The sequence below is a fragment of the Lithobates pipiens genome, unplaced genomic scaffold (genome assembly GCF_037356315.1).
Source record: "Lithobates pipiens isolate NorthernLeopardFrog02 unplaced genomic scaffold, aLitPip1_a1.2 Scaffold_18, whole genome shotgun sequence".
Classification (NCBI taxonomy): Eukaryota; Metazoa; Chordata; class Amphibia; order Anura; family Ranidae; genus Lithobates; species Lithobates pipiens.
The window spans coordinates 325,617,704-325,639,816 of record NW_027507758.1 but is presented as its reverse complement, the minus strand read 5'-3'; the positions used below and the strand labels follow the sequence as shown (position 1 = coordinate 325,639,816).

Here is a 22,113-nt window from a genome sequence, read left to right as displayed (position 1 = left end):
GCTCCCAGCAGGACCCACAGATCCGTAGTCAGCTACCAGCAGGACCCACGGACCTGGCTGGCTGCGGACCTGTGGGTCCTGCTGATTACTTAATTTTCTAGCTAAAATTGATCAAGCATAGCCACTATACAGCACCTTATTATTTCATTACAATGCACAACAATACGATTTCCCCTTTTTGTACTAATCAGGTGCAATTCGGTTCATCCACACTCTTCTGGAGCCAGACCCAGCCAAACGTCCAACTGTAAAGGAAGCCATGGACAATAAATGGCTAAATGATGGGTTTATACGAAAGCGTCTCAGTTCCATGTCATACAAAAATCGGTAAGCCTTCACTGCAGCTGGATGTAATTTCTATATGCAGATATGAACACACTTTGGGGTCCAGTTATATACCTTTTCACATGAGAATTCTACAACTTTCACTGCGCATTTACTCATTTTTCCAACTGAATTCAATTAGAAACATATAAGAATCTTGGGTAAAGGCTGTGTTAATCTTGTGTGGAAACATTTATGGATAGGCACCTCAGGGTTTAATAAGATGCCGTATAAAGGAAAACACCTATTAGGTTTTTATTTCCGTTTTTATTTCACCCTTTCTATTTGTCTTGTTTACCATTTTTATTAAAAGTAAAAGAAAATCCCTTTTCTGGGTTGTTCCCAGAAAAGTAAACAAGGGGAAATCTTCCAATGGGGACACGGGACTACGTTCAGGCTAATAGCCAATAGCTTTGGTCTCGTAATTTGATCTGAGCATGCGTGGCACTTTGTCCGATCGGAATTCTCTACAAACAATTGGATGAAGTCCGATCGGATCATGTTGTCGGAAAATTTTATATCCAGCTCTCAAACTTTGTTGGTCGGACATTCCGACGGAAAAAGTCTGATGGAGCCCACACACGGTCGGATTATCTGACAACACGGTCCGATTGGACATTTTCCGTCGGAATTTCTGACCGTGTGTACAAGGGCTTAGACACACCTGTGCAATAATCATGCTGTCTAATCAGCATCTTGATATGCCACACCTTTGAGGTGGATGGATTATCTCAGCAAAGGAGAAGTGCTCACTAACACAGATATAGACAGATTTGTGAACAATATTTGAGAGAAATAGGCCTTTTGTGTACATGGGAAAAGTTGTAGATCTTTGAGTTCAGCTCATGATAAATAGGGGCAAACACAAAAGTGTTGCATTTATAATTTTGCTCAGTGTATATGTGGATAAAAGCAATGTTGAATCATCGGCTGTATAGATCACCTCATTTTAAATAGGTATTGGTATTAGTATTCTGACTTGAAATCTGCTTTAGAAGGTGACTGAGAATAGTAATCAGACTATATTTCATTTATTTTGGCAATTAAATAATTTTGCTACTGAGAGATTTACCTACTTGCTAAAAGTTATCTCGATAGAATCATATTTATTTCTGTAAATGAGATGACTGCCAACAAGTGATCAAATTTCTCAGTAGCAAAGAGATAAAATCACTGGTTTAGCCCTGGCCTGTGTGCTCTGTATTCTGAATGTAATCCGATTTACTTTAATACATTTTTAGTAACTGAACAATCAAGTTCATAGCTCCTCAATCTACTGAACCTTATTCAGAAAACTGCATTCACGGTCATATAGAAATTTTGGTATGCTTTAAAAATAAACCCATATTCAATATATGTTTAGATTAAAGCTGAACTGCAATTATGATCTTAGTTGCACACCTACATTGGTCCAGCTTGGACCAAGATAGCTATGCCTGTCTCGTACCAGAGGACCGGCGTGAAAACTACCAATTAATTTAGCAGTAAGTGCTGCTTCAGTAATTGCCGCAATCTTTTAAGTTCTGTGCTAAGCGGCTAACCCACTGCACACTTACCAAAGCGGTTCGTTCACTCAATACAGCTACCATTTACAGATTGCCCTGTATTTTTTTTTTTATGAATACAAGATGTTCTCTGATTGGATGACATGGTCATATTGACATCACCACCTCAAGACCACCTCATGCAATACGAGAACACCTCCTTAAAAGAAGGTAATCTTTAATAGTGGCACTCCGGTAGAGAACCCTGAAGTTCACAGCAATCACTGTAGTGGCATTGACTACTACAGTGGTTATCAGTTTCTCTTAGGTATGAGATATGTATGCTTACATTGGTTCAAACTAGATCAATATACCGTATATACTCGAGTATAAGCCGAGATTTTCAGCCTCTTTTTTGAGGCTGAAAGTGCCCCCCTCGGCTTATACTCGAGTCATCGCTGTCTGCCTGCTCGATCAGCGTGTCGAGCAGACAGACAGCGGCCATTCTATAATTCAAAAGCCGCGCCTCCGGCTCCGCCTTCGCCTGTGATAGGCGGAACACTGAATTTCCCAGCAGCCTGTGTTCCGCCTATCACGGACATCGTCTCATCCTCGTACTACGGACGAGGATGAGACGATGTCCGTGATAGGCGGAACACAGGCTGCTGGGAAATTCAGTGTTCCGCCTATCACAGGCGAAGGCGGAGGCGCGGCTTTTGAATTTTACAATGGCCGCCGAGGCGCCGACGAAGAGCGGCGATCCTGGCAAGGCACGGGACGGAGGCAAGGCACGGCACGGCACGGGACGGGACGGAGGCAAGGCACGACACGGGACGGAGGCAAGGCACGGCACGGGACGGAGGCAAGGAGGCAAGGCACGGGACGGAGGCTCGGGACAAAGGCTCGGGACACAGGTAGGCTGGACACACACACACACACACACACACACACACACACGGACACACACACACAGGGATGGATGGATGGAGACACACACACACAGGGATGGATGGATACACACACACACAGGGATGGATGGATGGATGGAGACACACACACACAGGGATGGATGGATGGAGACAGACACACACACACAGGGATGGATGGATGGATGGACACACACACACACAGGGATGGATGGATGGATGGACACACACACACACAGGGATGGATGGATGGATGGACACACACACACACAGGGATGGATGGACGGACACACAGGGATGGACGGACACACAGGGATGGACGGACACACAGGGATGGACGGACACACACACAGGGATGGACAGGCATGTCTCACCCTCGGCTTATACACGAGTCAATAAGTTTGCCAGTTTTTTTGGGGGTAAATTGGGGGCCTCGGCTTATATTCGGGTCGGCCTATACTCGAGTATATACGGTAAGTATTCAAGCAAGATCATACTTTGAATTGCGCTTTAAAGGAGTTGGCAGGTCAGAAGGTTTTTTATCTTAATGCAATCTATGTGTTAAGATAAACAGCCTTCTGTGTGCAGCAACCTCCCTAATACTTATTAGAGCCCCATCTCTGTCTAGGGATGTCCACGAGTCCCTCAGCCATCTGGCACAGCAGCAGCGCCATTGGCTGCTGTCAATCAAAGTCAGTTAGCCAATCAGGAGAGAGGGGGCTGGGCCGAACTGCAGCTCCCTGTCTAAATGGACACACGGAGCTTGAGCTCAGCTCGGGTGTCCCCATAACAATCTACTTGCTGTTGGGCACTCAACATGAGGGAGGGGCCAGGAGCAGCAATGAGGGACCCAAGAAGAGGACGATCAGGGCTGCTCTGTACAAATCCACTGCACAGAGGGGATAAGTATAATATGTTTGTTTTTTGTTTTGTTTTTTAACTGAAACTTGACAAGGTGGATGACCTTACCTTTACAACAAACTAAAAAACTAAAAAACCTTCAGCCTTTAGAACCACATTGAGGGTTAGGTAGACAGAACTGCAGTCATTTTTACTAATAATGCTAAACTTTGAGTATATATAAAATAAAATAAATGCACTTACATAGTCAATCAAACACGTTTACGTTTTAGTTGATGGAAGTATTTGAAAGTATCTGAATGTTCTTTATATAAGAAGTACTCTAAAGCCCTGTATACACGATACGAAAATTGGAAGTAACATTTCATACAACGAATGACCTGCCGATTTTCGGATGGTTAGTATGGTGCTTTTGACAGCCAATTACGATTTTTCATACGGCTAAAGCTGGATGTACAGACTATAAGATTTTTGTCGGATGTGAACACAACATCTGATTTTCGTTTTAATTAGTACAGTTTTCGTCCGAAAAAAATCATAAAAGCAAGACTACGCATGTTCAGAAATGAAAGAATACATACAAAACTATTCAACACGTTACTTCACTTCTGAAGTTGAATTTTCGTATGGTGAGTAACCTCTTCACTTTCAACATGAGACTAGCATGCCACAAAAAAACAGACGAACGGTCGTCCGAAAATCTGATCGTGTGTACAAGGCTTTAGACAAGCAGGCTTTGCCACATGCACATGGACTGACAAGGATCATGCAAACAGAAGGAGAGAGGAAAGTATTAACCTCATTAATTTGCTGCTGCTCCTTCACTTTCCAATTACGGTCTAGATAGGAACAGGTAGGTAACTTGGCTGCATCACCAACCTGGCTGTGTTGTGTAAGTCCCAGGGCTGGGTGGACAAAACTATACATCTTTTAGCAAGTAAAATAGTTCCTATGTGTGCATTTAAATTATTTATTTAACTGTTTGCCTGGAACTAAGCTTTAAAGACAGAAATCTGATTTATTCTCACATTCTCACAGTGTTTTTTTTATCAATGTTTTCATTTCAATGTTTTTTTCCAATTGAATCCTATGTTAAAATAAGTGAATATGGGGTGAATGTTGTGTGAAAACATTAAATAAGCCCCAGTATAATCAGAAAAAGTCAAAAATATATGCAAAATTCACCAGTATACTTCAAGTCTGAACGGGGCTCACTGAATTTGCTTTTAATGACTGTAGGTTGTTTCTATGGAGCAGTAGACTAGACAAACGCTCCCCTAATGATATGGGTCATGCCCACCACATACTATATGCAACAAAAATGGTTAAGCAGTAAATTACCAACTCGGTCACTTTTATTTATTTACCACAGCTCTGCACGGGTTTCCAATAAATTTCCCCTTTTAGCAGCTTTGCAGAACCGCCACAGATTAGCCTCGAGTCATCAAAATATTTACAGGTTGTTAGAGAGTCAGTTGAATGGTGCGTCCATTTATTGAATAACTCATTATCTGGAAACTTAAGAAGAAAGATAAAAAAAAAAAAACCACACATCTCCACTGCATTCCTAATGTGACATGTTACTAGCCATAATTTATATAGAATAATAAAACCTGGCCAGGTGAGTGTTTTTATCCTGTGTTGGAGAGTTGTAAATGTGGGCACAGGAAATGTTAGCAACCTGATTGTGGCCTGCTGCTGTTTATCATCATGTACAGTGCCAAATGATGGAGAACAGATTCCTACCAGCATTATTTTGTGAGTGCCGCACTATTTCTTGTATTTGCACATTTACACTTTGGAAGTCATGAGTTCAACAGCAGGTGTTATGAGATGATAATAACCATAGAAAAAGAGTCATGTTGCTTAAATGTTTGGATTTAAATGCAGGAAATCGTAAAAAGCATGTTGTTTTCATAACACCTTGTTACTTGCAAAGCGTGATATCATAAAAGACACAAAGTAAAACTCAATGGCTGGGCTTTAGAGGATTGCTTGAGGTGGCAAGGGCAACATTAGCTGAAAAACAACTTTGGGGATAATGAGACAGCGCTGGGAGCCATAATACATTGATTGTTATCATTACCACCTAGCTATTCCAATTATTTTGTAACCTCTGCAGAAGACATAATAAAATGAGGGGATTATTTTTTACCAGAAAAATATATATAATTTAATTACCCCTAACTAAACCTTACACTGCTTGTTTCAGCAATGTACACGACTCAGCAGGATTATGATACGCCATTCACAAGTCATGGTATTCCCTTATTTCTTCATTGGTAGGGCAGTAACTGGCCATACGTGTAATGATATTTTCTTATGATGTGAATCAATTTAGTGTAAGTGCGTAGCAATCTTCCCATGTATGAGGAGCGAGTGGTCATAGCAGATAATAACATTACAGGGGATAAAACACAATGAAAAGTTCTGTTTTATTCTTTGTGGAATGTTGCAGGTAAGTGCAGTAATATCACACTGAATGGTAGATGCATTTCAGATTTACCTTTTTACATTCAGAGCTCACTGATGCCTAGATGCTCAGACCAAAGTTAGCAGCGTCAACATGAGTGAAATAAATAGACAAGTACTCATTACCTAATTTGCATACCTGAACAGTTTTTATATTTCTTTAGGAGCCAAAATTGGAAAATTGAATATTAAATACCTCAATTTTCCTTTCCTGATGAGCTCCATGTCAGCCCAAACGCAGTGGTCAGTAAAACAGAAAATTGAATATCAAATAATTACCACTATTTTCCTTTCCTGACAAGCTCCATGTCAGCTTACCACTGTGCTTGTGCTGACATGAAGCTGTCAGGAATGTTTTTTTTTTTTGTTTTTTTATATATATACAAACAAGTGCACACAGATGTAAGAATAAATAAATACATTTTTCTCATACTGTGACTAAATCTGACAATTCCAGTATTAAACAGATGACAATGCAGCCTGAAGGTTCATCTGTAGGCTAAAGGCTCTTATTTTTTAATTGAAGCCTCCATTCTATATGTGATAACTCTGTCATAGCTAACACAGTGATCACATAATCGGGAAATTATTATTTATTAATTTTCAGTGTAGACCTGAGTTGTCAGTGACAACAAGGACTGGTCACCTCCAGCTGTGTAGAATGCCAGTTGCTGGTTTGTAAACAGGAGCACATTTAAATATATATCCAGCATGGGGCATTGTGCTAGAGCAGTGGTCATCAACCCTGTCCTCGGGGCCGACTAACAGGCCAGGTTTGCAAGATAACTGAAATACATCACAGGTGATATCATTTGCTGATCAGTGATTGTAGTATTCTAGTCTGCATCTCCCCAAGGTAATACATAAAACCTGGCCTGTTATTGGGCCCTGAGGACAGGGTTGATGTCCACGGTGCTAGAGAACATTTGTATACAGATTGTGGGCAGGGGGGAGTTAAAAAGCTGTCAGACATAAGCAGCATGAATATGACAGCTTCTGACATGTCTTGTGTGTGTCTTCTTAAGGAAAAATATTTATCAGCCATCAGGAGAAAGGTAAGGGACTTAAAATTGAACTTTATATAAAAAAATTTAAAAAAAGGGTGACCAAGCATTCTTAAAAGGAATAAAAGACCCTTATCTGCCTGTATGCATTGTTACTGACAGTATGCACTGAGCTGTGCAAGCACTATAATTACTCCATAATGTTTAGTCTTTTAAAGGGTAACTGTACAGTTGTGGTCTTTGCTTTAGGCCAATATCTATCTGAAATGGTTACAGAAAATATAAAATCTTCTATCATTGAATTTTATTGTAATATTGAATTGTGCAGTGATGGTAAAGGAGACAGATGGCCAACAAATATATATTTTTTACTTAATTTACCATGAAAGAGAACTGATTTTACGTACAGAAGTCTGCAGGGTTCCTACAAGTGTACCACCCTTCTAGATAGGCTGCTAGGATATCAGGCAAAGTTAGCTCTTTTTGGCTCCTCTGTAAGCAGCTATTCATTTCTTTCGGCTGTTCTAAATCTCACAGCTTGCAGGTTTGACTGCTTATCCTTGCCTTCAGAAAGATCCCAGAACATGGGGCTAGGATAATCAAATGGGAAACTTGAATATTTATTGTGCTTCAGCCAATCCCTGGGGCGATGTGTCCAGAAGGTGGCTGGGGATAACATAAATAGCCTGGTGTCTGGAGCAGCTTGTTCTTGTCCTGTTAGAGAAGTTCCACAGTTTAAGTAGCTTCTTCCCCTTTGGGGCAATTCTATTGATGTTTGCTGATTATCATTGAGGCCCAAGTTGTTGCAGAGCTGGGGGCCCTATTCCCTAGTATCTTTGAGGCCAGCCTAAGGTTCTGGGCCAGAGATGGAAGCTGGAAATAAATCTTAAAAAGACAACCCCCTAGACCAGGCATGTCCAAAGTCCGGCCCGCGGGCCAATCGCGGCCCGCTTCCCGGTTTCGGACGGCCCGTCTGGTCATGTTCACATATCTATCTTTTGTGGCCCCCAACGAATCCCCGATCGCCGAGGGCCACAAAAGATAGATATGCTGGCTGCCATGGAGGGGGCAGGACGAGTGCCGTGGATACAGGACAGCGTCCTGTGTAAAAGGAAGTCCCGTCCTGTGCTGCCATTGGACAACCGTTTTGTCCATCACAGGAGGCGGGACTTTCAATTAAAGAGGCCGTCATAGAAACAGGAGTTTCTCCTGTATGTCTGTCGGTGCTCGTCCCGCCCCCCTCCCTGTCTCCTCCAACGCTGCAGAGGGACATGAATCAGGCTGCACTGATGGCAATGGTGAGTCTGCATTCATGGAAATGTGTAGGCTGCATTCATGGAAATGTGTGGGCTGCATTCATGGCAATATGGGGGCTGCATTCATGGCAATGTGGGGGCTGCATTCATGGCAATGTGGGGGCTGCATTCATGGCAATGTGGGGGCTGCATTCATGGCAATGTGGGGGCTGCATTCATGGCAATGTGGGGGGCTGCATTCATGGCAATGTGGGGGGCTGCATTCATGGCAATGTGGGGGGCTGCATTCATGGCAATACGCTGGGGGCTGCATTCATGGCAATACGCTGGGGGCTGCATTCATGGCAATACGCTGGGGGCTGCATTCATGACAATACGCTGGGGGCTGCATTTATGGCAATACGCTGGGGGCTGCATTTATGGCAATACGCTGGGGGCTGCATTCATGGCAATACGCTGGGGGCTGCATTCATGGCAATACGCTGGGGGCTGCATTCATGGCAATACGCTGGGGGCTGCATTCATGGCAATACGCTGGGGGCTGCATTCATGGCAATACGCTGGGGGCTGAATTCATGGCAATACGCTGGGGGCTGAATTCATGGCAATACGCTGGGGGCTGCATTCATGGCAATACGCTGGGGGCTGAATTCATGGCAATACGCTGGGGGCTGCAGTTAAGGTGTGTGGTATAAGCCGATTAAATACAGTATATCCAAATAACACACCCGAGCTCATCTGTTCACCACACACAGCACAAAGGCAAGAGAATTCTTGTTGGGCCGTGTATTAGTGCTCGGATGAACACACTTAGACTGAATTTTAATGGTTTAAAGAATGTCAAGCAAAATGGTCGGCCCTCGAGCATGTTCACTTCATCAAATCTGGCCCTCTTTGAAAAAAGTTTGGACACCCCTGCCCTAGACTGTTTATTGGAATTGGATGAATAGATTGTTGCTTGAGTGACTGGTGGCCTGTATACAGCTCCTGCAGGGGTAGTGCTACACAGGTGAATACCATAAAAAAAACAATGAGAAGCAGTACACTCCGTCAAATCCCAAACAAGTGTTTACTAAGTCAAATGATAACTACAACAGAAATTGAAAAGCTGTATAAATACTCACATACTTCTTTCAAAGTTTTAATGAGTGACTCTGAATCTGTTTCAGTAAGTTCATCTCTTTTACAGGCTTCGTCCAGATGAACTACATTCTGCTGTTCTGAGCCACATGGTCTCCACCATGGATATTGATATCTCCAAAATTACACATCTGGTGGTAAACAACAAACCCTCACCAATCATGGCTTCATATTATCTACTCCTTAAAAAGTGTCTGAAGAAGCCAAGTAAATACTGGTTGTTTAAGGTAAAATAGTATTTTCAGCAGTACAGTGTAATCATAATACAAATCTTTACACATTACAAACAGGTTGTAAGATATTCTTCCTTCAAACACTTGAGTTTGTATGGCTATTTGTAAAATCTTTGCATATCACAGCTTAAAATGATTAGTTCATTTCCATATGAAATTAACTTAACTTCTGAACTATCCATATGAACAGAGAAATCAAGGGGGTCAAGCTATTACTGTACAGTTCAAATGATGAGACTATGACAACAATATTATATGTATTAATCTTGTGTTGTTAATATGAATTTCAAATTGAATAGCAATGCCTAGTGTCACTATTCAAAAATAGTTAAATTGGCTAATTAAACAAAAACATGTTGCAGTATAATAGCATGTATGCCTAAACACAAACAGACCATATATATACATATATATACAGTTGGACAAAAAATATTTAGTCAACAACCAATTGTGCAAGTTCTCCCACTTAAAAAGAAGAGAGAGGCCTGTAATTGTCATCATGGGTATGCCTCAACTATGAGAGACAAAATGTGGAAACAAATCCAGTCAATCACATGGAAAGAATTTATTTGCAAATTATTGTGGAAAATAAGTATTTTTTCAATATCAAAAGTTCATCTCAATACTTTGTTATATATCCTTTGTTGGCAATGACAGAGGTCAAACGTTTTCTATAAGTCTTCACAAGATTGTCACACACTGTTGCTGGTATGTTGGCCCATTCTTCCATGCAGATCTCCCCTAGAGCAGTGATGTTTTGGGGCTGTCGCTGGGCAACACGGACTTTCAACTCCCTCCAAAGGTTTTCTATGGGGTTGAGATCTGGAGACTGGCTAAGCCACTCCAGGACTTTGAAATGCTTCTTACGAAGCCACTCCTTCATTGCCCAGGTGGTGTGTTTGGGATCATTGTCATGCTGAAAGACCCAGCCACGTTTCATTTTTAATGCCCTTGCTGATGGGAGGAGGTTTGCACTCAATATCTCATGATACATGTCCCCATTCATTCTTTCATGTACATGGATCAGTCGTTCTGTTCCCTTTGCAGAGAAACAGCCCCAAGGCATGATGTTGCCACCCCCATGCTTCACACTAGGTATGGTGTTCTTTGGTTGCAACTCAGCATTCTCTCTCCTCCAAACATGACGAGTTGTGTTTCTACCAAACAGTTCTACTTTGGTTTCATCTGACCATATGACATTCTCCCAATCCTCTTCTGGATCAACCAAATGCTCTCTAGCAAACCTCAGATGAGACCGAACATATACTGGCTTAAGCAGGGGGTCACGTCTGGCATTGCAGGATCTGAGTCCCTGGTGTGTTACTGATGGTAGCCTTTGTTACTTTGGTCCCAGCGCTATGCAGGTAGTTCACTAGGTCCCCCCGTGTGGTTCTGGGATTTTTGCTCACCGTTCTTGTGATCATTTTGACCCCATAATTTTGACCCCACGGAGTGAGATCTTGCGTGGAGCCCCATATTGAGAGAGATTATCAGTGATCTTGTATGTCTTCCATTTTCTAATTATTGCTCCCACAGTTGATTTCTTCACAACAGCTGTTTGCCTATTGCAGATTCAGTCTTCCCAGCCTGGTGCAGGTCTATAATTTTGTTTCTGGTGTCCTTCGACAGCACTTTTGGTCTTCACCATAGTGGAATTTGGAGTGTGACTGTTTAAGGTTGTGGACAGGTGACTTTTATACCGATAACAAGTTCAAACAGGTGCCATTAATACAGTTAATGAGTGGAGGACAGAGGAGATCCTTTAAGAAGAAGGTCTATGAGAGCCAGAAATCTTGCTTGCTTGCAAAGTATTGAGATTAACTTTTGATATTGAAAAAATACTTATTTTCCACAATAATTTGCAAATAAATTCTTTCAAAAATCAGACAATGTGATTGTCTGGATTTGTTTCCACATTTTGCCTTTCATAGTTGAAGTATACCTATTATGACAATTACAGGCCTCTCTCATCTGTTTAAGTGGGGGAACTTGCACAATCGGTGGTTGACTTAATACTTTGTTGCCCCACTGTATATATATAATGACCCATAACTGAACAGGACAGAAGTTACAAATGGTAGGTAGTGATGAGCTTCATATTCAGGTTGAACATGAGTTTGACCTAAACCCAGCCTGTTTGTGGTTCAACAAACAAACTGGGAGGAAGGTAGTGAGCACACAATCCCCCCCCCCCCCCCGTATGCTAAAGAAGGTTAAGATGTGGGGATGGATGAGATCCTTGTTCCCATCAAAATGGGAAAAAGTTCCCTTGCATCATAGGGGGAGCCTTGCCAATATTCAGGGCATGTGACCTAATAGGGTTCAGGAAGAGGGGGAGCTTACACTCACTGCCCCTCCTTTACTGGTTGTATATCTACATACATGCCTTTTGTAAATATTTACCGGGCCCAACATCTTTTTTTTCATAGTCGTTGTTTTTTTTTAAGTTTCATTAAATGGGTACTGTCATTGTAAGAAATCCCCCAAAAACGGCATGGAGTCCTGTATCCCAAACAGGAGGTGGGAGTCTGCAGGAGGACTTATCAAAACATGAAGGCCACCTTTAGTAAAAAGCAAACCCCAAGATACTGTATCTGGCCCTCCAAATTAAACAGTGACCCCCCCCTATATAAATCTAACATCAATCACATCATAAATCCTTGTCACAACAAGCAACGACCAATGAGGTTAATTCCAAACACAAGAACCCACTGCCAATTTCCATGCATCACTACTTCAATCGCAAATTATATATCCCTGCCTGACTTCAAAGAATTGGCCAGAAATCCTGAGTGATAAAAAGAAAATGGCCAGGGATCTGTCATTTAGTGGCATTAGCATTATCGCCATGCAAACACTAACCTAATCCCCAGCTGGTTGCAAACAAAACAGTCGGGGATTCTGGGTAACATCATATGATCATATTTGGTCAATGACATCACCCAAGATTTCTGGGCTAGTTTGCTGACACAGAGCAGCCAGCCATTAATCTGTCATTAGCGAAGGAAGTAGTGGCGGGTAATCACATCGGTGGGAGCATTGTCAGGCACTGTTTGTAATGTGTAAAGTGTTTTCTGTGGCGCTACATTGTTGGACAACATGATTAACATTGGATTTATATCAGAGGGCATTTTAATTTTCATGAAAGGACTTTTCTACGGTGTGGGTGTTTTATGCACCATTTACATTTTTTGTGAAGGAGTAACATGGGGTACCCTATACTCATTCACCTAGGAGGTGGATCAGATATCTGGGGACCACCTGACATTACAAAGACAGATCCCACTTGTTCCTGCATGTAAACAAAGGGGCTGGGGATGCTGGGTGATGTCATTTACTAAATTTGATCGTGACCATATTTGGTCAATTACATCACCCGGATCCCCAGTCAGTTTTTTACAATCAAACTGGCAGGGATTGGTCATTTAGTGGAGGTATTGTTTGTAAAAATAAGTTACTTTTAAATTAATAGATCTTACTGCTCTGTAACTTCATTTTAATGTTTAACCGCTTGCCGACCAGCCATCGCAGTTATACTGTGGCAGAATAGCACGTTCGCACCTAAGGCGGCCACTAGGGACATGCGCCCGCTGTTCACTCCCAGAGCTGATGCGAGTACCCGTCGGTCAATGACCGCCTGGCTCCCGTGATCGCTCCTAACACGCCGAAAACCGGGATCTCTGTGTTTAAACACAGAGATCCCGGTTCTCTGAGGGGAGAAGTGACAGATCGTCTGTTCATACAAAGTATGAACACCGATCTGTCATCTCCCCTAGTCAGTTCCCTCCCCCCTTCAGTTAGAACACACACTAGGGAACACATTAATCCATTGATCGCCCCCTCGTGGTTAACCTCTTCACTGCCAGTGCCATTTTTACAGTAATCAATGGATTTTTAAAGCACTGATCGCTGTATTAATGCCAATGGTCCCAAAAATGTGTCCAAATTGGCTGATGTGTCCGACATAATGCCGCAGTCCTGGTAAAAACCGCAGATTGCCGCCATTACTAGTAAAAAAAAAAAAATAATCATAAAAATGAATAATAATACATCTATATTATATTTTATATATATATATATATATATATATATATATATATATATATAATAAAATAAATCTATCCCCTATCTTGTAGACGCTATAACTTTTGTGCAAACCAATCAATATACGCTTATTGAGATTTTTATTTACCATAAATATGTAGAAGAATACATATCAGCCTAAATACCACCAAAAGAATGCTTTATTTGTGGGAAAAAAAGGACATAAATATGGTTTGGGTAGAACGTCGCACAACCGCGCAATTGCCAGTTAATTACAGGGAGCGGTGATCAGTGACAGTGTCAGGCAGAATGGGGAGATGCTTGTTTACATTAGCATCTCCCCATTCTTCCTTACCGTGAGTTGATCGCGCGTATGCCCACGGACATCAAGTCTGTGAGACCCACGATCACAGTCACGAAGCTCCCGCGCCCGCAAGCTGCCTCTTAAAGGACAATGTACAGGCAAGTTAATCTGCCTGTACATGCCCTTCTGCCACAGTATATCTGTGTGAAGCGGTCGGGAAGTGTTCAAAGATGTATATATTCTTAATATTGCCCTTTAAGAGGCTGCTATTTTTGACCCCTCCTTAAAAATGTAGTTACTTTAGTGATAAGGAGTTGGCTTTTCCCTGATGTTCATTTTCTGCATGATTATTCTGGGTCTGGAACTTACAATAAAAGATCCCAGGCAACTAGTAATTTCAGAAAGTGGGCAACAATAGCCGTTCACTCTTTGTGCTGACTAACCTTATCAACAGCTTTAACTTTGGTATGTACTTAAATTGAGTTACTTCTGATAAGTTTTCCTGACACATGAGATAAAATTTGTGTCGGGGAGGGAGCTCAGCACACAGCTTGTCTATTCAGAACACAGTTCTGCTGTGTGTGTAAAGGGTGTGTTTCTTTCCTCCAACCAGCTCTCAGACCTCTAACTGCAGCTCTCTACCCCCTCCTTTGTGATACTGGAAAATACATAAGGATTACACCTAATATCAGCACTTTTGAAGGGATGTACAAAAAGAGAAGACTGCAGATAAACAAGTAATACTGGAGGATTTGTTTAATCTCTGTGTATCATCTGAGGCTGTTCACTTCACTGAGTATATGAGGGGGTTTACAGCCACTTTAAGGTGGTGTGCAAGGTAACAATTCTGCTTTAATCCTATCTTATATATGTAAGAGTGAATCTTTACTCTCTATTCACAGAATGGAGAAATGGATGAAAACTGTGGCAGTGACCTTATTAGGTGCACAGATAATCAGAATGATGATATCCAGTTTGAAGAAGCAACTATGCAAAATGAAAACAAAGAACTGCAAAATAAAAAGAGTCCTCTTATGTATGAAGCTGTTCAAGAAGATGAAATTGCTATAACATTAGATAATCAAGAAAATGTTTTGAAAGGTACTTTTATTACAGACATTATTAAAGGTATACTGTATTTTTATTGCAAATAGGTTTCATAACAATATTTCCCAACTTCTGACCTCAACTACTTCTTACAGTACATGTTCTCTAGTGTTTATTACAATATAACAGGTGTAATAAGTGATTCTTTTACTAATGTTAATTCTTTATTAGCATGCCTGGGCATCTGGTAGTAGCAAAAAAAGACCCGTTAGTTGTACTTAAAGCGGAGTCCCACCCAAAAATGGAACTTACGCTGATCGGATTCCCCCCCCCCCCCCCTCCAGTGTCACATTTGGCACCTTTCAGGGAGGAGCATATACCTGTATAATCCAGGTATTTTCTTCCATCTCCGTGTGTAGATCACTGCAGGCTCCGCGGTGATCTACGCCATGTCTGATTCTTCCTCCGCCCCCGCTGTCTTCTGGTAGACACACAGGTCCCAGAAGACAGCAGGCGACAGTGAGGATGCGCAACATGACTCGGTTATGCACAATAGGGAACCAGGCTGTGAAGTCACAAGGCTTCACTTCCTGATTTCCTTACCGAAGATGGCGGTGCCTCCACCCGAGAGCCGAGGGACAAATCGGCACCCTGGACAGGTAAGTGTATATATTTCAAAAGTCAGACGCTGCAGTATTTGTAGCTGCTGACTTTAAAAAAATAATAATTTTGACGGAACTCCGCTTTAAAGAGATAGTTCACCTTTACAAAAAAAAACTGCCTATGCAGGTAAGGGATGTTTGTACATTAACACAAATTATGCAGCTCTGACTAAAAATTATTAATATCCTTGCTATAGGTGTAGGTGTTAGCAAGCACACTCTTTTATGTTAAAAAAAAAGAGTGCTAAAAGAACTAATTTATGTAACCGCCTCTCCAATTTCATGTCCGAAAAATCTGGTGAATATGTTTAATGTTGAAGGTAAAGAGTGCAGGTGAGGAAGAACAAACAGAGAGAGGAAAGAACATAACATTTAAGAGGAGAGGTAAGCACTGAAGGAAGAAAACTAAAACCCAAGAAATTTTTTAAGGGAAAAACTGCAAATGAATCTATAAAAGAGTCTTCAGTAATACATTGTAATAAAGGAGATGACACAAAAATCTAAATAAGGAGCCAAGAGCACCTAGATACAAAAGAGCAAAGAGTAACTTCTTGGAACAGAATGCAAATGAGAGTGGTGCCCGTCACCTAGCTCTTCACAATAAGTGTTAAGGGCAGCACTTTCAGTCCAGGCATAGTGAAAATGGATAAAAGGAAATGCAGCGCTTAAGTGATGTCTTTGCAAATAAGCTAAGACAGAATATTTAAACATGGTGGATATTGTAAATAAACACCTGGAACATACAAATGGATTTACTTAGAGTGTGTACAAAAGTGAATGTACACTTTATCAAAAATTAATAAACCAGTGCTCATATAAATTGTTGAAAAAAACATGAGATAACCTAATATTAAATATTATAATAATGTATAATAAATAGTCATGTCAAAATTAAAAGACAATTAAAACCAAAATCTAGAAAGTAAAATAATTCAAAGTCCATAGGTGAATGAACGTAGTGACATGGTGACTTGAAATGCAGAATTTGTGTAGACAAGATTTGTCAGTAGACGGTCCACCACCAATAACTATAAGCCTTACCAGAGGGATTGAACTCAAACAGGCCTTTGCCTAATGAGTCAATCAAGCTTGTGGTATAATTCACCAGGGGGAACCAGCAACCACATACACGTAATAAAGATGGCGTGGAACCGTGCGGTTCAAGCCTCGTTCTGAAGTATGATAACATCAGAGACATCTTTATTACGACCGGAAGCTAGTACTGATACATTCAATTACCAGGGAGCTGTATCTCATTATGGGGTACATTTTACTGTATATAAATGCAGTGGCTGCAGTGGACAGCGTCATTCCTCCAGATGAAGGTCACTATGTTCATTCACTTATGGACTTTGAACTATTTCACTTTCTAGATTTTGGTTTTATTTATCTTTTATTTTTCACATGACTATTTGTTATACATTAGAGTCATGTCAATTCAATATTTATATTGAATATTAGGTTATCTCATATTTTTTTCAACAATTTATATGAGTACTGTTTTATTCATTTTTTGATAACGTACAGTGTACATTCACTTTTGTATACACTCAGTACATCCATTTGTATATTCAAGATGTTTATTTGCAATATCCACCGTGTTTAAATATTCTGTCTCAGCTTATTTGCAAAGACAGCACATTAGCGCTGCACTTCCTTTTATCCATTTTTCACTTTACAAACTGATCTTTTGCTGTGCTGGCTGCTACTTTAATATTTAAAGAGATGGCGCAATATATTTATTTTAATATGGTATTAAGTTAGCAGTGTGTTTGAGATGAACTCCATAATGTTTAAAAAAATATTCACTGTTTATTATTAGAGGTTCTTTAACATATTTCAGTTGTGAAAATAAATCATTCATGTTTATTGTTATTATCTAATTATTACATCTATTTTTTATTACAGAATAGACAGCTTGCATTTATACTTATATAAATATTTCATGCACACCATTAAATAATAAACCTTATTTTCTTTTAATTCAGCCTCAAAATTTGTAGGGAGAGAGGTGGTATACCTGGAGCCCCCAGATTCATCAAGGCAACAGAAGTTGGATGCTGGTGCAAGATTAACTCCCTTGAGTAATAAAGATTTAAATCAGCAAGAACATCTTCAAGAAAACCTCACACACTTTGCAGAACAGGAAAAGCCTACTCAAAGTAAAGCAAATCAGTCTGCCAAATTTCAAATCCAACAAACTTATAACCCATCAGTTTCACACATTGAAAAGGCTATGACAATGCCTCTTAATAGACAAGTTGATGACATACCTCCATTCTCAAAACAGGGACCACATTTTAGAGACCTCATAGCAGATGGGACAATTCCAAATGACTCCTATCAACATCAAGATGGAGAAAGCCACCATCTAGTAATATTTGAAGCATCACATCAATCAACGCTACCAAAACTTAGGCAACCCATTCCTAGGGAGCCTTTTGCTAAGAGAATATCTTGGGTAACATCATCACAGCATGCAAAAAGTGGATCTACCCCAATTGTCATCCATGGTACAAGGCCACCACTTTTCCCAATGTCCCGACAAAAAACTATTGTGGTAAAAAGCTTGGGACATTCAAAAGAGAAACCACATTTGACTATGGATAATATTAAAGTCAAGAGGAACATGATTCAGCTGACACCAGCCCATAAGCCTACAAATTTAAACCTCCCATTATTGTTACCCAATTATCAGAAAAGGTCAGACAGGAAAAAGAATGTTTTAAAATTAGAAATTGCATAGCTTATTACTCTTTATTATTTAAAATTCTCAGATTGTCATAATTGAATAGGTTTAAGACTGGAAAAAAATATCAATTTCCGAAAATGCCATGCAAGATTCCAGAACATTACTTCAAACACAATGTAGTGTAGAGGGAATCGCAGTCACATATTTTGCAAGAGTGTTGGGCTCTGCCAGTTAGGTGCTCTACCACCTTGTAAGGTCGAAAATAAAATGTTAGCAATTTCAACAGCTTATCAAATAAAATAATATGTTGTTCTTTTCAAATTGGGTTTTGCTTTAATATAATATAGGCTTTAATAATATTGCCTCATGTACACTGGACATTTTTTACAGCTGCTTCTAGGGGGATCTGGCATTTTTTTCCTGCCTCTAAACACTTCTTCATGTTAACCTATGACTCCATGCACATATAGGGGTTTATTTACTATAGGCAGTGCACATTGAAAAATGCAGTTGCTTCAGAGCTTAGTACTTAAGGTAAAACTTCACTTTGCAAAGAATACCCAATCATATTCAAGGAAAATTTAAAAAGCATTTTTGCTTGCACATGATTGGATGATGGAAGTCAGCATAACGTCCCCTTATTTACTAACCTCTGGAGCAACTGCTCTTAAAGTGTGCAACTACAGTCTATTTACCTTTAGTAAATCAACCCTATAGGCTTTTAGTAGGGTTTAGTGGCAGGAGCTTTTAGACAGGAAAAAACCCTCTGCCAGTGTATCCAGGAGCAGCAGAGTTTGCACAGAAAAAATGCTTGACACCACTAAAAGCTGCTAAATGCGCATGAACGCACCTAAAAACTAGTGCTTGAGCAGGAATTTATTTCAGTGGCCAGAATAAATTATTTATGAATATATGCCAATGAATGTAAGCCCTTGTACACACGGTCGGAGATTCCGACAACCAAATCCATCGGATTTTGTCCGACGGATTTTGTCCGAAACTGTTATATACACACGGTCGGACAAAGTTGTCGGAAAATCCGTCGTGATGACGTTATTTCGTTACGACGGGACTATGTTCACCCTAGTAGCCAATAGCTTTGGTGTAGGAATTTTATCTGAGCATGCGTGGCACTTTGTCCGATCGGAATTCTCTACACATGATCGGAGTATGTCCGATCGGAGCATTTTGTCAGGAAATATTTTCGGCAAATTGGAAAAGTTGGTCCGACGGATATTCCGACGGAAACAGTCTGATGCAGACCACACACAGTCGGAATATCCTACAAAACGCTCCGATCGGACACATTCCGACAGAATCTCTGACCGTGTGTACAAGGGCTAAAAGCTTATAAAAGCTTGCAAAAGTTTTAGACACTTTTACAAGTGTCAGGCATTTTTTCTGCAAAAATGCTGCTGGCTACTAGGAGAGTTAAAAAAAACGCCCTGTGTGCATGAGGCCTTAAAAGTAAAATCTGAATTACACAGGATACGTTTTGACACTATTTTTTTTATTTTTTTTATTAAAGCACTCCCTCTCTTTATACAAGTGACCATACGGGGCCAATCACAGGTGTGTGGTGTATGCAGGGTCATTTTTTCCCCAATCTTATAATGATTGTTAGAAACTTTAAAACAGTAATGAATATTTTCATGTGAGTAGATGGCAGTAGCTTGCTGTAAACATTTAGTTTATAGAAATGCTGTACAGCTATATTACACAATCAGTCTAATGTTGCTTGTTGAGTAATAATTTTAATGTGCAGTTGTACATATAGAGAGTTACATATATTATGTTTTATACATTTCTGGAAATGGAAACTGTAACATCCATAATACTTATTTATATGTTTTGACCTACTAAATGGATATACAGAATCATTTTATTTTTAATATTTATAGTACATATAAAATAATAAGGTATGGCTTCCATTTTTTGAAGTGATACAGTATTTTTCTATATTTTACATTGAACTGAACGGATACTTGATTGATTCTTGAGAAACCTTATTCTTCTCTAACTTGGGAAATGTATGTAAGTATTTTTAGTTTGGTAAGCATACATAATAATGGCTTTGCTAGTCTCAAATGTGTTCAACTCTGGGCAATTTCGATGACTCAATGGGCCCCTCCACATTCTGAACATTATCCAACATTTGTCCACAGAAAACCACACTTTGATATTGGAAAATACCATGATATTGCTACTTACTACTTGTTCTCATGAATGATAATGGAGTGGGTTTACCATCCTGTTAACTAAAGTTAACCAATGCCCTGAGGATGATTTATTAAAGGCAAATAGGCTGCAAATAGGCTACTTTGCAAGAAAATTATCCCTTAGCTTAATGAATGTGGTGAAAATTCCCCTAGCAAAAAATACTCAATCACGTGCAAGAACACTTGCAAGCTGTATTTTAGCTGCACATGATTGGATGATGAAAGTCAGAGGAGCTTCACCTCTTTGCCTAAGCAAATTCCCTTGCAAAGTAAACATTTCCTTATACTCCCTTGCAAAGTGAACAGCGATATGATAACCCCCACACATTATTAAATGAGTAGCTGGTAAATTACATTCTGAAATCATTCATAGGTTAGCCCTTTTTCTGATGTAGCCTGGACATGTTTTTTAACCATACTGAATCAAACAGAGCCAAGGTACATTATTAAATAAAATACATTGGGGGATGTTTACGAAAGGCAAATCCACTTTACACTACAAGTGCAAACTATAAGTGCAAAGTGCACTTGAAATTGCACTGAAAGTGCACTTGGAAGTGCAGTCGCTGTAGATCTGAGGAGTAGATCTGAAATGAGGGGAAGCACTGCTGATTTTATCATCCAATCATGTGCAAGCTAAAATGCTGTTTTTTTTATTTTCCTTGCATGTCCCCCTCGGACCTGCAACGACTTTACTTGCAAGTGTACTTTCAGTGCAATTTCAACTGCACTTTTCACTTGTAGTTTGCACTTGAAGTGCAAAGTGCATTTGCCTTTAGTAAATAACTCCCATTATCTTGATAACATTCCCAGATTAAGCTGTGCCATATAAGAAAACAATTCTTTAAAGAGTATTGGCATTAGTCCTTAACATAAATCTATAATATTTTGGGAGCTATGTATAGAAAAACAGAAAAAGAAAATAGGGGAAATAGGAAATATGATAAAAGTTAAATCTTGGTTGGTCTCTATGGGCAACAGCTCCACTTTTGTTCCTGTTTCAGCTGTTTTCTATTTCACCTTGTTTTTATAAAAGTTCTGTGTCCAATAATTGAGAAAGCTGTGCAATGATGCAAAGACTATATTTTGTTAGCATTGAAAATTGAACATTTTTGAAGTCTTTAAAGAAATGGTGGCATTTATGATGCAACAACAGTGCACCCTAGTGTTGAAATATCTTTTGTTCTGGTAAAAATAAACTGGAAAAACCTTTCTATTTGTACATTTGCTGTTTATTTGATGTCTGACACATACAGTATATATAGAAGCAGCTAACTAAGCATAATTTTTCTTCCCTTTTTTAAAAATGTTGTTACAAACTAAAGGGGACAGCTAGGCATCATAACTAAAGGAAAATAGACATTTTGCTAAATAATTTATCAGGAGGGATGAATCTCAAACTATGTCCTTCTGCTAGCCAAATGCATCGGAGAAGTGTGTGATTC

General features: G+C 40.0%; 1 protein-coding gene across 1 annotated transcript in view; it reads left to right on the top strand.

The window, feature by feature from the left end:
* LOC143988046 (uncharacterized) overlaps window positions 1-21,851 on the top strand; it is a 42,958-nt gene extending 21,107 nt beyond the window's left edge. The window contains exons 6-9 of the mRNA XM_077487306.1: window positions 192-327; window positions 9,517-9,694; window positions 14,951-15,149; window positions 17,746-21,851. Of these exons, the coding sequence (XP_077343432.1) occupies window positions 192-327; window positions 9,517-9,694; window positions 14,951-15,149; window positions 17,746-18,503 (1,271 nt within the window). The 3' untranslated portion in view covers window positions 18,504-21,851. The remainder of the gene's footprint in view (window positions 1-191; window positions 328-9,516; window positions 9,695-14,950; window positions 15,150-17,745) is intronic.
* Window positions 21,852-22,113: the final 262 nt, after the last annotated feature.